This window comes from Chelonia mydas, chromosome 12 (assembly GCF_015237465.2).
Source record: "Chelonia mydas isolate rCheMyd1 chromosome 12, rCheMyd1.pri.v2, whole genome shotgun sequence".
Classification (NCBI taxonomy): Eukaryota; Metazoa; Chordata; order Testudines; family Cheloniidae; genus Chelonia; species Chelonia mydas.
The window spans coordinates 5,867,177-5,881,486 of NC_051252.2; the positions used below are offsets into that span (position 1 = coordinate 5,867,177).

The window sequence follows — 14,310 nt, forward strand, 5'->3', positions numbered from 1 at the left end:
GTGCCACAAGCTCTTTCTTTCTTTGTCTCTTGGGCCTCTTGAATCCAGTCTGACCAGTCTAGATACTTCACCAGAGTTGTTTACCTGCCCTCCAGTAATCACCTCTCCCCCACCGCATTTTGGTCCCTGGGGGAAGATTAGTACCCCCCCACACACACACACACACAAAGATATACATAATATTGATAGATACAAAAGTAGGAGAGTCTGCTAGGTTCTTCTTAATGTCTTTATTAATTTTCGACACAGTAATCCTTTCTACATCAACCATTTTTTGTTCCATTTTACATTTTTGTAGTCGTCTGTAAATACCATGGCATCGATGCAACTTTCTGAGCATCGACCATCTGAATGCACACAAATATGAGGATTCACCTCATATGGAAGTCTGAAATTCATTAAATTCCACCTTAACCAGGAAAAAAGAAAAAACTCAAAAACAAACCCAGAACAAAATTACAGCCAGAACACCTTAAATGTTAAAACCACACATTTGTTACCAGTTGCTACAAGAACGAAAGAAATAGGGGGAAAAAATCCAATATATATATTATGTATAGGTATTTATATATATATTATCTGAAAGGACACACTAAAAAAAACAAGAAAAATTGCAGCAGTATCTACAGTAAAAAGAATTCCTACTAGCTTTCAAACATTCACATTTAATGTTCAGAAGGAAGCACACGGAAAAACAGAGTCTGGGACAAACTAATACACAACAGAGAGTTTCTAGAATGCTTGTGGTGATGTCATACCATTTAAAGGCAGTATGCGTGTGTGTGGCGCGTGTGTTCTGTATTTATCTGTACGGCAAGCAGAGGTCAGAGACGCACACTCTCCTCGGTAGCATAGAGATAGTGTGTCTGGAACACCACGGGATGTTTAATGCTGTCTCTCTTTATATCTCTAATAGAATTTCTTCTTGTTGCTAGTATGATCAACTTTGGATCTGTTCCCTCCAGCACCTAGAGTGGCAAGCCAGGCAGCTGAGGAGCCCTGTAGGGGCTGTGTGGTCACAAAGGACCAGAATGGAAGTTGGGTGGATCAAAGGGACTGGAGACCCAGCATCTGAGATGGTGAATGCTCAGTACCTTATTAACTGGCTCTGCAGCCCCCCAGTGCAGTGAGCTGGCATTCACCGGCTGAAATGGCACAGAATGCCACTGGTTGTGTTCCTCATGGACTTCGCTAGTCCCTTTGACTTCATCTTATGGTCCATTTCCCCCCTCCCCTGGCCCAAGGGCAATACAACAGGAAGGGGAGGGTTCTCATCCTAACAGAGAAAATATGGCACTCCCATGTGGGCGTGGCTCACGCCTGGGCCCACTGGTTTGTGGCCTCCCTTGGCGACTCACTTTTGCCTGGGACATGGTGGAAGGAGATGGTGTCTAATCCCGGGAACGTGTAAGGTCAGCTCTTGTTTCTCTCCCTGCCCCCCAGGATTGGTGAAAAAGGAACATTTCTATAACCATGCAGAGGAATTGCATGCTGGCTGTCTCCAGCTGATGCTGTGATGGGGTTTTGGGGGCAGAGCCCCAGAGCCAGGTGACCCTGCGGGGCTAACATGAAGTTTAGGAAGCCCTTACATACAAAGTACATGATAACATAGCTCCCCTTACCCCAGACGCCCTCCCAAGCACTCCTCACTCTCTGCATACAAGGCGCTGACAACCAAGGTGAGACTAGGGAAATTTCCACTCCCAACACACCAACTAGTAAACCCTGGAACAAACTGGCTAACAAACCATTTACCAGATGGAATCAGAAATGCTCAGCTGCATGTCATGGGCCCTGTACTGCTAACAGCTCACAGAGACTCTCCTTTAGCTCAAGTGAGTAGGGCTGGGCTTTTGGAACAAGAGGATCTGTGTTCAGTTCCCCGCTGTCACCAGGACATTCTGAGCAGCCATGCAGCACAGAGACATGGATTTGTTACAATACAAATTCTCATCCTGTGCCCGAAACACCAGACCCAAACCACACTCAGCCCCAGATCCTCAGGACGGATCACAGACACGTAGGAACCTCACCAACTCAGAATGGATCGAGCCACAACACTGAGGAAGAACCAAGCCCTAGACAGACGCTCAGCACGGCACGCCAAGTGACAAATGTGTCTGACACAATGAGAATGGGGCGTGGGGGGAGAGGTGTTGGCTCTGGGGGTTTCCAATGGGATTCCCACCAGAATCTGGGGAGCAAAACTCTGACTGGCACAGACTAAAATATCCCCGTGAAAGGTGGTACCCACTTGCCCTGATTCCACTGTGCCAACCACAGCAACACTGGCACGAGCCAAGAAACAAGGCCTCACACCTGCCTAGCAGTGGGCATAGGATGCAAAGTTCAAAGCCCAATTCACATAGACTAACAGTAAACAGAATGGACTGGGACAAATTATGGACTTAATTCAGCTAGTACTGGACACACAGTCGGAGGGAGAGAGACATTTCTGGAGTCCATGCCGCCTGCTTGTGGTACGCACACAATACCCAATGAAGTCACGTCCCAATCACGCAAAGATGCATCACCCATTCGCTAGAACTTAGCCCAGTTGTGGTAGGTGCTGTACAAACAACCTGGAAGATGCTTTTGTCCAGTGCTTAATTTGTGATGAAAGAGGTACCGGTGCTCAAGCAATGTTTTTACTTTCATTTCGGACGCGGCAAGCCCAGAAGTGCCGGGGCTCTGAACTGCCAAGCCTGGAGGTGCTGGGGATCAGCCCTGGCGAGCTCTGGCACAAATTAAGCACTGCTTTTGTCCCTTGGGCAGGCTATCCCCAGCACGTGGCCTGTAAATACTACAGTCGTCCACCAACAGAGCACAAAACAGCAACAGAACAATAGCAGCTGCCCCGTGGGCCTTTGGACCCTCCTTATAGGTTCCTGGAGCATTTGCTTCTAACAGCCTTTCTGGAGAGCAGAAACAGGCCTCACATTAAGGGAGGGAGAAAGACACCTGCACAGCCAGCAGCCCTGTCACGGACATTGCCACCACCTGCCGCTGCATAAATTTCCTCCGTCCTCTAGCCCCAACATCCTGCCCCTGGCAGCACTGCCATGAGCCAGGACGGAGCTTTTCCCTTGTGAATCTTGGATCGGTGTGGGAGGGAGGGGGAGGCGCAGAGACCGCGGAGGAGTTTAGTCTGGTTTTGGTTACTGTCGTTGATTGTCCTTCTTGCAAAAAATAATTGTCAAGCGGATGCGTGTGTGCACGAATCACAAACACACGCACAGGAACCCCAGGGCTCCGTACTGCCATGGAGCACCTGGGAGCTTAGTTTATAGCACTGGCTCATGCGCGACTATTGTTTCTAAATGCGTCTGGGGCAAATTTAAGATCCTGTGACTTGCGCGCTTTATCTGCCAGAAAGGGCAGAGATCACTAGGTCTCATTTAGTGTAGGTATTTCTTGGGGCATGGTTATTTTTATTATATGGTTTTACAGCTCTCACCCCTGTGGCATTTGGGTGGTGTTGTCTTGCAGGGGAGGGGCTAATGCCCAGTCCTCATGACACGTCACTTCCTGCCTTAAAACAATTCTACTTCCTGTTTTGGATGGACAGGCCAGAGGGCTAGGAAGGAAGGTCCCAGGGAGCCATTCTGCAGAGAAGCTACCTTTCGGATTGCTCTGTCCCTGGCTAGGCAAATGCTTAGAGTTCAGCATGACCGGGATTAAATCCCAGTGGGCAGCAACGTTTGAAAACCAGGATTTCTCAAGCCCTTTTTTGTTTCTTCCTCCCCATCTCCCACATTATCCCAAGGATGCATGGACCCGACCCTGGGTGCTGCTACCCAATGACACTCAAAACCATGGAGTGTTTAACCCGTGTAAACGCTGTGTGGGTCTTTGTCCCCCTCTAGTGGCCGAACCATTTATAGCAGGGTAGGAGTGTACTGTGGCTAACTGGGGTGGTCTTTTTAGCTCAAGTGGTAGGGACTCATGCTTTTAGCTCTTGGGGTCCTAGGTTCAGTTCCCCCAGGGGCAGGTCAATCGGAGAAAAAAGGACAGTGGCGATCACTGGAAGGGGGGGGCCATGCAACATTTAACTCTTAGCAGTTTATTTAAACCAACAAACCCAGATTGTTATGAACACCCCACCTCACGTGAAAGAATTGTGGTGAACCCTTCGGTGACTGTGGACATTACGTGCTTGCTTGAGTTTTCCCGCCGTTGGCCAATTCGCTGACACTTCCCACGGGTGACCTGAGGAAACCAAGCCTTTGGCTAACAAGCTACCGAAGTGGCTGGGCGGAGCCAACACCCATTGCCTCTGCCAAGGGCTTGTCTCAGGAGACTCTCCGAACCAACTGCACGGCAGAAACCTGCGGACCTGACCAGTGGAGAGACTTGTTACGGCTCGACTGACAACAGGATAACGTCACTAATTCAAAGTTGCAGCTATAGCTAGAGGTGGATTGAACCGTCGGGCTTACAATGGTGTTTCCCCGCTCCCCTTTTTTATGTAATATTAAAAAGGAAAAAAAACCCCAACGAGAAAGAAAATGAAACCCCAACACGGTAACGGTTGGAAGCCGCACAGGATGGCCGTTTGGATGGTGACTCGATGCAGAACGATGCTAAATGTCTCCAGCGGAGGAGGAAGAGGAGGAGACGGCGGAGGGACCAGAAACCTCAGCACGAAACCTCCATGGTGTGGTTGATCTGCCCCATGGCCTCGCTGCTTTCCGAGTGGGTGCAGGCCCGAGGGCGGCTGCCGTCCACCGAGCTGGCGCTGGTGAGGGAGGCAGTGCGGGAGCGGGCCAGGCGGGTCATGCTGGCTGAGGGCACTGGGAGGAGGGAGAAAAAGATGGGGTTAGGGATTGCACCCGGGGCCTGCAACGAGGACTCAGGCAGACACGACACACAAGCAAAGCCAACACTGGTGAAGTCACGGGCTCTCCAGCCCGTCGAGTGAAGCGCCATTCTCTCAGCCTCTGCATACTGAGATGCCAGCTTCCAACTGCTCAAGCTTGAAGCATGCAGTGTTACAAGAGATGAGCTGCTACCGGCCTACGATGGAGGGCAGCAGGGGTCCATTAATCCATCTGTCACTGGGATGGAGTGGGAGGTGGGGAGACTCCTGCTGCTAAGCCCAGATATCTTTGGAGCGGTGCACTCTTGGCTGTGTGGGAACAGACTATTGGAAGGGCTGCTCCCCAGCCTCCAACAAGTCCTGGTGGGAGTTTGCAGGCGGAGGTTTTAACGTGTGATATTTTGCCCCTTCAGGTGTTCTAAAGACTTTGAGGATCTGGGCCTTAACACCCAACTGGTATGCTAGCTGCTCTGTGCACACAGAGCATCCGATATGGCCGTGAAAATCCCCACGCACAAGAATGCCGGCATGCCACCGTGCACTCACGATGATCTGTGAAACATACCCCTCCTAGTGCAACGCACAAGGGGTGGTGACATGTCTTGTGCCTGAAATACATGGGCTAAAGCAATGGGGTCTCAGCCTCCTGCACTGTTCCACACAGCTTTTCAATCACTGTGCGGGGCAATTTTGCCCTATAGGGCGTATTATCCACAATGGGGACCCTGGGGGTTCTGCCTGGCACTGGGGGAAGGGAACACTGCCTTGGAGCTGCTCCCTACGGAGAGGGTATAATAGGGGAGACCGTTCTGTGCTAAATGGACATGGGAAATGGGATCCTGCCCGTCCCCACCCTGTGAGACTGGGACACACCACTGCTACTAGAACTCCCCCCAGAGCAGAGGTCAGGAAGGAGACACCCCCCGCAGCAATGAACTAGTCCAGCTACATTTTGTGAATGCGGCTTATTCCCAATGGATGTGGCAGTAAGAGCCAAAGTGGGATGGAAGCCACATTCGCCCACTTGTGCTGTTTGTCTACACCTGGGGGCCACAAAAGCAGGCTGGTCTCTCTTGGGCTCTCTTGCACTAGCCCACTGCTGGATTTCAGTCACAACCCCACGGGGGAAGCTGTAAGCCCACCGCTCCCCCAACATCTGACCGGCACTCTTATGCCGTGATGCTGCCCTGGGATTCCCATCTGCATCAGGTTTGGAAAGACCCTACATGTGCGGCCAAGAAGAGCAGCTAATTATTCTCATGGCGGTGTTTCCGCAGTCCCCAGCGCACCATCCGGTGGGCTCTGAATGCACTTTACCAGGACAGGACATCCCTAAATCTTCCCTGAAATAGGAGGCATGTTCTCCAGGACCCCCTGCAGCAGCTGAGCTGGCATCCTGGGCCCCAGAGGAGCCAGGAGGCAAAAGACCCAATTCAGTGCAGCAGAGCCGGGGGAGGAGATCATCTGAGAACTAGTTACGGTTCGGTGATTTGCTGCTCCAGTCCCAGCCTTTAGAGCAGCCAAGGGGTCTCCTCCCTGGTTTGGGGTCCCAGGTTAAGCAGCCTTCTCCTGCCTCCCTGGGAGGGGATGGAGAAGTGGCACAGGAATGGTCCCAGGCCACAGGAATCATCCCCTCCCCTCCCCACTAACACCTCTCCAGCCTTTCCAAGCAGCTCAGGGCGGGGGTCGGGTAGGCAAGCAAGGGGCTCTCGGAAGTGAGGGGCAGCAGCCCTGGGACCCCTAGAGCAAGGCTGCTTCTCCAACCTAGGTGGGGGCCGCAGAGCAGAGCAGCTGGTACCCAGCAGGGGAAACGTGTAGCAGCCCTGAGCTGTCCCAGCCACGCTCCCATCCTCACCACCAACACGCACAAGCACAATCCACAGCTGGCCGCTAGCCCTGGCGAACAGAGCACCCAGCGGCACAAGGTTCCACCGCAGCGCCAGCCCCTCACTGGCGGCCAGCAGCAGGAGTGGAGGATGCCGATGCCCAGCTGCGGGTAGAGATCCCAATGGGTCGGATTCCAAGCAGGGAGGGTGCTCCCCACCCTGCCTGCCCCAAGCAGCTATTCCCCCGCCTCTCCTGCACCCAAAGCCTAGTCCCGTCCCTATCCCTGACTTGGCCTCTTTCACAGCTTGCCGGAGACTTTTTCACTCTGGGAAGCCTCTTTCTGCCACCGCTCCTCTCCTGGGGGCTGGGGGTGGGCACTGGAACACAGCCCGCCCCCCCCCCTGCAGCAATGCATATGGAGTTGGGGGACGGGGGCGCATGCAGCGGATGGGGAGGAGGGTGAGCAGCAGTGACGGGGGTACCTGCTCCTCCACTCAGCCTCCGATCCTTCAAGTATGCAACTAAGGGAGAGACAGAGAGCAAGGGGGGTGGGAGGGGGCGGGGAGACAAGAGACGTTGGGAGAGAAAGAGAGCGTCAGCATTCAATCTGCCCCAAAAACCAAACAACTGGGATGGCAACCACAAAACGGAGAGAGTGGGAGGGAGACAGACAGATGGCAGGAAGGATTACACACACACACACACACACACACACCCCATCTATACGCCCTCCCCCCACACCCCCCATCTACACACACACCCCGTCTACACACACAGACCCTGTCTCTACACACCCACCCACCCAGAGTCTACACACACACACACGCCCTGTCTCTATCCTCACACACACACACAGAATCTCCACACACCCCATCTACACACCCACACCTCCGTCTCCACCCCCCCCACACCCCATCTCTACCCCTCCCCACAGTCTACACAGACACACACACACCCTGTCTATACCTCCCCACAAACACACCTATCCCCCGTCTATACACTCCCCCAACTACATCCCCTATCTATACTCACACACTGACTCTCTCCTGGGGGCTAGCCCAGTGACCTGTACAAGGCAAGGCAAGTCGCAATCTGACCGGACAACGCTCGCCCCCACCTCTCTGCCCGTCTCACAGAACCATCAAAGGGACCGCACGGGTCTAATGAAGCGATGCTGGTTCCTGGCCACCCCCTGGAGACCCCAGAGCAGCCAAGGCCTGAGAGAGCAGAGGGGGCAGGGGAATCTCAGCTCAGTCCCATCCCCCTCCATTCCCCCACTGTGGAATCACAGCTGGCTCTGACACCTCCCAGTGCCAGGCCGGGTCCTGCCCTTCCCCTGCGTACAGGGCCCTTTGTCCTGCTCGAAGGTGGCAGCAGTGGTGATGGCGAGGGGGGGGCTGGGCAGGCCCCCTCACCGCATTCCCACACTATGCGCACTGCTTTGCAAGGAAGTTCTGATGGCCTTTGCTGTGGGGCCTGATGCTGAGGTGCCCGCAGCTCCCACCAGTCAGTGGGTGCTCAGCACCCAGGGAGACCAGGCACCTTGGGCTGGGACTGGCTTTTTAAGGGCTCTCTGCCTGCCTCCCTCCAAGGGGCAACCTGCCGCCTCTGTCCCTGCAGAGCAGAGCCACACTAATTAATCTGCAAAGAGCAGGGACTGAGCATGGAGCCCAGAGAGCCCGTGGGGAGGCAGCCAGGTTGTCTCACTGATCTGTGGTTTTCACACGCACCTCCTGAGTGCCGAAAACCAACCCAGTTCTCCCCCTCCTGGGTTCCCTGGGCCCAGGAGCCTGGCAGGGGCTTCTGGCCCAGGGCACATGCTCACACCATGGGCAGTGACTCTACACAGGCAGGGCAGGGGGCAACTTAATCGAACAACCGTGCTGTCGGCACAGTGCCATGGGGGCAGAGCGCTGGTACGCCGGGGGCTCCGGGCACTGCACCGTGCCAGGCTGAGTCGCAGAGATGGGTACCCCCCCACCATGCCCCTGTAGGCATGTGCCCATCCACCCAACCTGTGCCCTTACACACACACTGTGCCGTGGGGCAGAGTGCTGGCACGCCGGGGGCTCCGGGCACTGCACCGTGCCAGGATGAGTGACACACACACAGCCGCAGAAATGGGTACCCCCCCCACCATGCCCCTGTAGGCATGTGCCCATCCACCCAACCTGTGCCCTTACACACACACAGTGCAGTGAGAAAGACAACTTCACGCACCGGCATGGATACACGCCTACCTACACACCTGCATGCACAAACATTTACACCCCCGCCCGCATGTATAGGGCACATTCCCACCACCCTACGCACACCTGTCCCCCCAGCCATATCCACACTCACACCCACACACACCTGGCACCTGCACTTACTGTAACCCATCCCTTGCAGGAAGTACTTAAAGGCTTCGGTCAGTTTTCCAGGCTGTTGGAGGGGAAGAGAAGAAAAACAAGGCTGAAAGGGCGGGAGGAGATGCTGGCTGCTGCTGGCTCGCTCAGCCGGGAGGGGCTGCTGGGACACAGACTGCAGCCCTCCCGCACCAAACCCAAGAGGCCAAGAGACCCCATCCCCGGCAGCCCCTTCCCAGGCCATGAGGAGGCTGGGGGGTGGATTTCCCCCTCTCCTGGGCAGCAGTGATGCCCCCGCCCCCGGGGCTGGCCGGACTGTAGCAAAGCAGCCAGGTGGACTCTGCACATGCCCCTCCCCCACTATTAGACAGGCCCAGGGGCCACCCCAAGCCCCCATGGGCGCAGAGCAGAGTGGGGGCCTCCGCAGGGCCTGGGCAGAGCGGCGGGGGCAGCTCACTGAGCCCCTGGGGCAGGGATCCCACCGCCCCCTCCAGCCACACGCAGACACACCTCTGCCTGCTGCTGCAGGAGCCGCACAGAGCCAGGGTGGCGTGGAGCTGAGGACCGGGGTGGGGGAAGGGAGGAGAAAGAGCCAGGGTGGGGGGCTGGAGGACTCACCTGTGTGACTTGTGGGAGCCCCCCAGAGTCGGCCATCTGGAGGGGAAAAACAGAACTCTGTTAGTGGAGGGCCCTGGGGACAACTCTACCTGCGCCCTGGCTCAGATTCCAGCCCACCTGCTGCATGGACATTTCGGTGGCTGCTGGGGCAGTCTGCAGGGACCCTCTTCCAACCTGCCAGCACCTCAGCCCAGCTGGCTGCGCAGGGGGAAGCCAGCAAGGTGGACATGGGCGCTCAGGAGTGGTGGGGGTGCCCAAAGAGCCCTTTCCCTGCTAGAATGCCCTGGTCACCTGCGGGCGGGGGACAGGCCGCGGGGCCATTTATTGCAGGTCACTCCTGGGAGAGGCCAGCCCTGCCCATGGAGGGACAGCTAGCAATTCCTACTACCCGAGTCTAAGCTAGCAGAGCTGTTCGGGGAGGAGCGTGCAGGAGAGGTTTGGCATAACGGTGGGGGGTGGGAGGAGCGCGGAGCTGCAATGCAGGATCCAGGGGTGTTGGCAGAGATGGGGGGGGCCAGGGCTGGTGTAGCAGGGGGACTGCAGGGCAGGACTCAGGGGTTTGAACAGAGCTGGTGGGGGGCCAGGGCTGGTGTAGCAGGGGGACTGCAGAGCAGGATTAAGGGGCATTAGCAGAGCCGGGGGGGCCAGGGCTGGTGTAGCAGGGGGACTGCAGGGCAGGATTAAGGGGCATTGGCAGAGCTGGGGGGCGCCAGGGCTGGTGTAGCGGGAGGACCCCAGGGCAGGATTAAGGGGCATTGGCAGAGCTGGGGGGCGCCAGGGCTGGTGTAGCGGGAGGACCCCAGGGCAGGATTAAGGGGCATTGGCAGAGCTGGGGGGCACCAGGGCTGGTGTAGCGGGAGGACTCCAGGGCAGGATTAAGGGGCATTAGCAGAGCCGGGGGGGCCAGGGCTGGTGTAGCAGGGGGACTGCAGGGCAGGATTAAGGGGCATTGGCAGAGCTGGGGGGCGCCAGGGCTGGTGTAGCGGGAGGACTCCAGGGCAGGATTAAGGGGCATTGGCAGAGCTGGGGGGCGCCAGCGCTGGTGTAGCGGGAGGACTCCAGGGCAGGATTAAGGGGCATTGGCAGAGCTGGAGGGCGCCAGGGCTGGTGTAGCGGGAGGACTCCAGGGCAGGATTAAGGGGCATTGGCAGAGCTGGGGGGCGCCAGGGCTGGTGTAGCGGGAGGACTCCAGGGCAGGATTAAGGGGCATTGGCAGAGCTGGAGGGCGCCAGGGCTGGTGTAGCGGGAGGACTCCAGGGCAGGATTAAGGGGCATTGGCAGAGCCAGGGGGGGGATTCGGGAAAGGAATAGCAGGGGGGCCAAGAGGCACTGGCAGAACTCTGAGGGAGACGTCTGCACCACTCTCAGCCCTGACTGGCGGCCAGCCCCCCACGCAGTGGGAGGTGGCTGGCGGATCCAGCTTACCTTCAAGAATGTGGTGCTGACTGGATCCAGCTTGGAGTTACACTCCACCTGTCAAGGAGAAGAGAGAGGTTTAGGATGGTCAGAGAGCAGCGTGCCGGGGACGCCTGCCACACCTCCACGGCATGCGTTTTTAACCACTGGAACAATTTACCAGGGGTCGTGGTGGAGTCTCCAGCACTGGCAACTTTAAATCAAGATTGGCTGGTTTTCTAAAGGCTCTGCTCTGGGAATTAGGTTGGGGAAGGTCTCTGCCTTGGGATCTATGAATTGAAGGGTGCCCCACCCTCTGACTCTGTCCCAGACAGGCCTCCCTCTCCATGCGCCCAGAGCTAATTCTCCTTTATGGGTCAAGAAAGCAAGACACAGAGAACCAGAAAGTAGCTGAGGGATTCCTCATTTGGCCCCGTGGCTGCAGCATGCACTATCCGCGCCATGCCAGGTGGGGCTCAGCTTGGGGTGAATCTGGGATGCAGGCAGAGGCTGGGACTTGGAGAGAAAAAGTGCCCTGCAGGGTGGGGCAGTGGCCCCCCCAGTGTCCGTAGGGAAGGACTGACTTACTGTGTCTGCCCGGAATGGGGAGAGAGCAGGGGGCAGAGAAGGGAAAGTGGCAGGGATGGGGGCATGCAGGGGTGCTGGGAGAGAAACCCAGTGGAAAACGGGAATTTGTTCCGCAAAAACCCGGGAGAGCGGGGAGAAGAGAAAGAGAGACATGCTGAGAGAGAGGGAGAAGAAAGGGACATACAGCAAAGGAAAAAGAAAATCAAAATGTCAACAAATTTTGTTTTTCAACCCGCTCGTGAAGAAACCGACTCTCAGGGAGTGACGACAGGAGAAACCGCTCAATGGAGAAAAGAGTGGGGGTGCAGCAGGGAGAGAGAATCTGGATTCCTGCCTTAGTCTGGGGAGCCGGTTTAAATCCCCCTAGCATGAAGGCTGGTGTATTGGAACAGCCTGAAAGTGGCACAGGATGCCGAGGGTCTGGGCAGGACACGACAGTGCCCTAGGAATGCCCGCTCCTGCTAGGGGGAGAAGCAGGCAGCATGGGGTTTAACCCTTTACTCACCACCCCATCTTCAGCAGGAGCGTTGTCCCCCACCACCAGCATGACTGGGCAGCTGGAAACACCAAGAGGAGGAGAGTGGTCAGGGGCTTGGTCTTTAACACCCGGTTGCAATTCAGCCCCACTGGGACCAGTGTGCGACTTACCGAAGCGTTTTGGCATTGGGGACAGTCCCAGGCCGGTTAATGTCCAGGTCTCTGCGGCTGAGGGGGAGAGAGCGGGGCCAGAGGTTAGTGCCCCAGAGCAAAATGGCAGACCTCCCAGAATACCCATAGACAAAGCACGCCGGCAGCTTCTCCGGCCTGAAAGCTCCTCTCCATCCAGACAGGGGAGGGTCATGGATGGAGGTGCAAGAGGGCAGCAGGACCCAGCCCAACCCATGGAAATGTGGAGTGATGGTCTCCGAACCCCAGCACATATCACAACGGCAAAGTCTTGGCACGAGCACTGAGTTCCCCGAACCCAGTGTCAGAGGGGTTAACGAGGCACTTGGCTGTCTTCCTCTTACCCTTGCAACCATGCGTACCACACGTGGCCCCAGGCCTGCAGGAGGGCCAACCCACTTGCCTGACACCCGCTGCCCAGAATGGGCCTGACCGGTTTGGCCCACCCCCCTGCCCAAAGCAGGGCTGGATCGCACACCCCACCATTCCCCAGCCCAGAGCACAGAATCACAGAAGTGTGGGCCTGGAAGGGACCTCAGCAGGGCATCTAGTCAAGTCCCCTGCACTCAAGGCAGGACGACATAATAACTAGACCATCCCTGACAGGTGTTTGTCTAACCTGTTCTTAAAAACTCCAATGATGGAGATTCCACAGCCTCCCTAGGCAATTTATTCCAGTGCTTAACCACTCTGACAGTTAGGAAGTTTTTCCTAATGTCCAACCTAAACTTCCCTTGCTGCAATTTAAGCCCATTGCTTCCTGTCCTATCCTCAGAGGTTAACAAGAATTTTTTTTCCCCTCCTCCTTGTAACAGCCTTTTATGTACTTGAAAACTGTTATGTCCCCTCTCAGTCTTCTCTTCTCCAGACTAAACAAACCCAATTCTTTCAACCTTCCCTCATAGGTCATGTTTTCTAGACCTTTCATCATTTTTGTTGCTCTTCTCTGGACTTTCTCCAATTTGTCCACATCCTTCCTGAAATGTGGCGCCCAGAACTGGACACAATACTCTAGTTGAGGCCTAATCAGCGTGGAGTAGAGCGGAAGAATTACTCCTCATGTCTTGCTTACAACACTCCTGCTAATACATCCCAGAATGATGTTCGCTTTTTTTGCAACAGCGTTACACTGTTGATTCATATTTAGCTTGTGATCCACTATGACCCCCAGATCCCTTTCCACAATACTCCTTCCTAGGCAGTCATCTCCCATTTTGAATGTGTGCAACTGATTGTTCCTTCCTAAGTGGAGGACTTTGCATTTGTCCTTATTGAATTTCATCCTGTTTACTTCAGACCATTTCTCCAGTTTCTCCAGATCGTTCTGAATTTTAATCCTATCCTGCAAAGCACTTGCAACCTCCCATCTTGGTATCGGCCGCAAACTTTTTAAGTGTTCTCTCAATGCCATTATCTAAATCATTGATGAAGATATTGAACAGAACCAGACCCAGAACTGATCCCTGTGGGACCCCACTTGTTATGCCCTTCCAACTTGACTGTGAACCACTGATAACTACGCTCTGGGAAGGGTTTTCCAACCAGTTCTGCATTCACCTTATAGTAGCTGCATCTGGGTTGTATTTCCCTAGTTTGTTTATGAGAAGGTCATGCAAGACAGTATCAAACGCCTTATTAAAGTCAAGATATACCACATTTACCGCGTCCCCCCCCCATCCACAAGGCTTGTTACCCTGTCAAAAACAGCATTTACGTTGGTTTGACATGATTTGTTCTTGAGAAATCCATGCTGACTGTAACTTATCACCCTCTAGGTGTTTGCAAATTGATTGCTTGATTATTTTTCCCATTATCTTTCCGGGTGCAGAAGTTAAGCTGACTGGTCTGTAATTCCTCGCGTTGTCCTTATTCCCCCTTTTTATAGGTGGGCACTATATTTGCCCTTTTCCAGTCTGCTGGAATCTCTCCCGTCTTCCGTGAGTTTTTGGAGATCATCACTGATGGCTCAGTTATCGCCTCAGTCAGCTTCTGGAGTATTCTGGGATGTATTTCATCAGGCCCTGGTGACTTGAAGACATCTAACTTGTC

At 55.1% G+C, this 14,310-nt stretch overlaps 1 protein-coding gene across 12 annotated transcripts in view; it reads right to left on the reverse strand.

The window, feature by feature from the left end:
• Window positions 1-215: 215 nt before the first annotated feature.
• The window catches only part of NDRG4 (NDRG family member 4), an 87,478-nt gene continuing 73,383 nt past the window's right edge, over window positions 216-14,310 (reverse strand). For 6 of the 12 annotated variants that reach the window (XM_043526149.1, XM_043526150.1, XM_043526147.1 and 3 more), the window contains 7 exons: window positions 12,244-12,300; window positions 12,101-12,152; window positions 11,038-11,085; window positions 9,613-9,648; window positions 9,019-9,070; window positions 7,129-7,167; window positions 216-4,793 (listed from right to left, as the gene is read on the reverse strand). In XM_043526149.1, the coding sequence (XP_043382084.1) occupies window positions 4,639-4,793; window positions 7,129-7,167; window positions 9,019-9,070; window positions 9,613-9,648; window positions 11,038-11,085; window positions 12,101-12,152; window positions 12,244-12,300 (439 nt within the window). In that variant the 3' untranslated portion in view covers window positions 216-4,638. Of the gene's footprint in view, window positions 4,794-7,128; window positions 7,168-9,001; window positions 9,071-9,612; window positions 9,649-11,037; window positions 11,086-12,100; window positions 12,153-12,243; window positions 12,301-14,310 lie in introns of all 12 variants that reach the window. The other 6 variants (XM_037877855.2, XM_043526148.1, XM_043526154.1 and 3 more) reach the window with 2 other exon arrangements.